At 66.9% G+C, this 1354-nt stretch overlaps 1 protein-coding gene across 19 annotated transcripts in view; it reads left to right on the top strand.

Annotated features, from left to right (window-relative positions):
* Nucleotides 1-1354, top strand: part of KCNJ10 (potassium voltage-gated channel subfamily J member 10) — a 12008-nt gene that overhangs the window by 8290 nt on the left and 2364 nt on the right. For all 19 annotated transcript variants that reach the window (XR_003525464.1, XR_003525467.1, XR_003525465.1 and 16 more), the window contains exon 2: nucleotides 28-360. Coding sequence is in view for 1 of the 19 variants with exons in the window: in XM_027631673.1 (XP_027487474.1) it covers nucleotides 28-360 (333 nt within the window). In the remaining 18 variants the exon portion in view is untranslated. The remainder of the gene's footprint in view (nucleotides 1-27; nucleotides 361-1354) is intronic.

Below are 1354 nucleotides of genomic sequence, written 5' to 3'. Positions count from 1 at the left end.
CCCCTGTCCCCTCACCTGTCCCCCCAGATGACGTCCTCCACCAAGGTGTACTACAGCCAGACCACGCAGACCGAGGGCCGCCCGCTGATGGCTCCGGGGCTGCGGCGGCGCCGGGTGCTGACCAAGGACGGGCGCAGCAACGTGCGCATGGAGCACATCTCGGACAAGCGCTTCCTGTACCTCAAGGACCTGTGGACCACCTTCATCGACATGCAGTGGCGCTACAAACTGCTCCTCTTCTCCGCCACCTTCGCCGGCACCTGGTTTGCCTTCGGCGTCGTCTGGTACCTGGTGGCCGTGGCCCACGGGGACCTGCTGGAGTTCGACCCCCCCGCCAACCACACGCCGTGCGTCATGCAGGTGCTCCATGGGGACCCCCCGGGACCCCTGCGGGCGTGGCCACGGTGGTGGCAGTGGCAGGACCCCGTGGGAGCCCCGTGGTGGCCATGGCAGTGGCAGGACACACCAAGACCTGTGTGGTGGCCATGGCAGTGATGGGACCCCTCTAGGACCCCCATGGTGGCCATGGCAATGGCAGGACCCCCATGGTGGCCATGGCAGTGGCAGGACCCCTCTGGGACTCCCATGGTGGCCATGGCAGTGACAGGACCCCTCTGGGACTCCCATGGTGGCCATGGCAGTGATGGGACCCCCATGGTGGCCATGGCAGTGACAGGACCCCTCTGGGACCTCCATGGTGGCCATGGCAGTGACAGGACAACCCAAGACGCCCACAGTGGCCATGGCAGTGGCAGGACCCCCACCCAGTGGGGGTGACAAGTGGGGTGCCAGTGCTCCCCACGGTGGCCATGGGGGTGACAAAGGGGGTGCCAGTGCTCCCTGTGGTGGCTGTGGCAATGACAGGACCCTGTGGGACACCCATGGTGGCCATGGCAGTGGCAGGACCCCATGGGACCCCCATGGTGACCGTGGTGGTGACAGATCCCCTCTGGGACCCCAGCAGTGGCCACGGCAGTGACTGGACAACCCAAGACCCCCATGGTGGCCATGGCAGTGACAGGACCCCTCTGAGACCCTCGTGGTGGCCGTGGCAGTGGCAGGACACCCCAAGACTCCCATGGTGGCCATGGCAGTGGCAGGACCCCCATGGTGACCATGGGGGTGACAAGTGGGGTGCCAGTGCTCCCCATGGTGGCCGTGGCAGTGACAGGAGCTCATCCCACCCCTGTGGTGGCCATGGTGGTGGCAGGACCCCCCACAGTGACCATGGGGGTGACAAGGGGGATGCTTGTGCTCCCCATAGTGGCCATGGCAGTGACAGGACCCCGTGGGACCCCCATGGTGGTCATGGCAGTGACAGGACGCGCTGGGACCCCTGTGGGGGCCACGGGGG

This window comes from Corapipo altera, unplaced genomic scaffold (genome assembly GCF_003945725.1).
Source record: "Corapipo altera isolate COAL_440 unplaced genomic scaffold, ASM394572v1 204, whole genome shotgun sequence".
NCBI classification, from domain to species: domain Eukaryota; kingdom Metazoa; phylum Chordata; class Aves; order Passeriformes; family Pipridae; genus Corapipo; species Corapipo altera.
The sequence above is the reverse complement of the archived record's forward strand: the minus strand, read 5'-3'. Positions and strand labels throughout refer to the sequence as shown.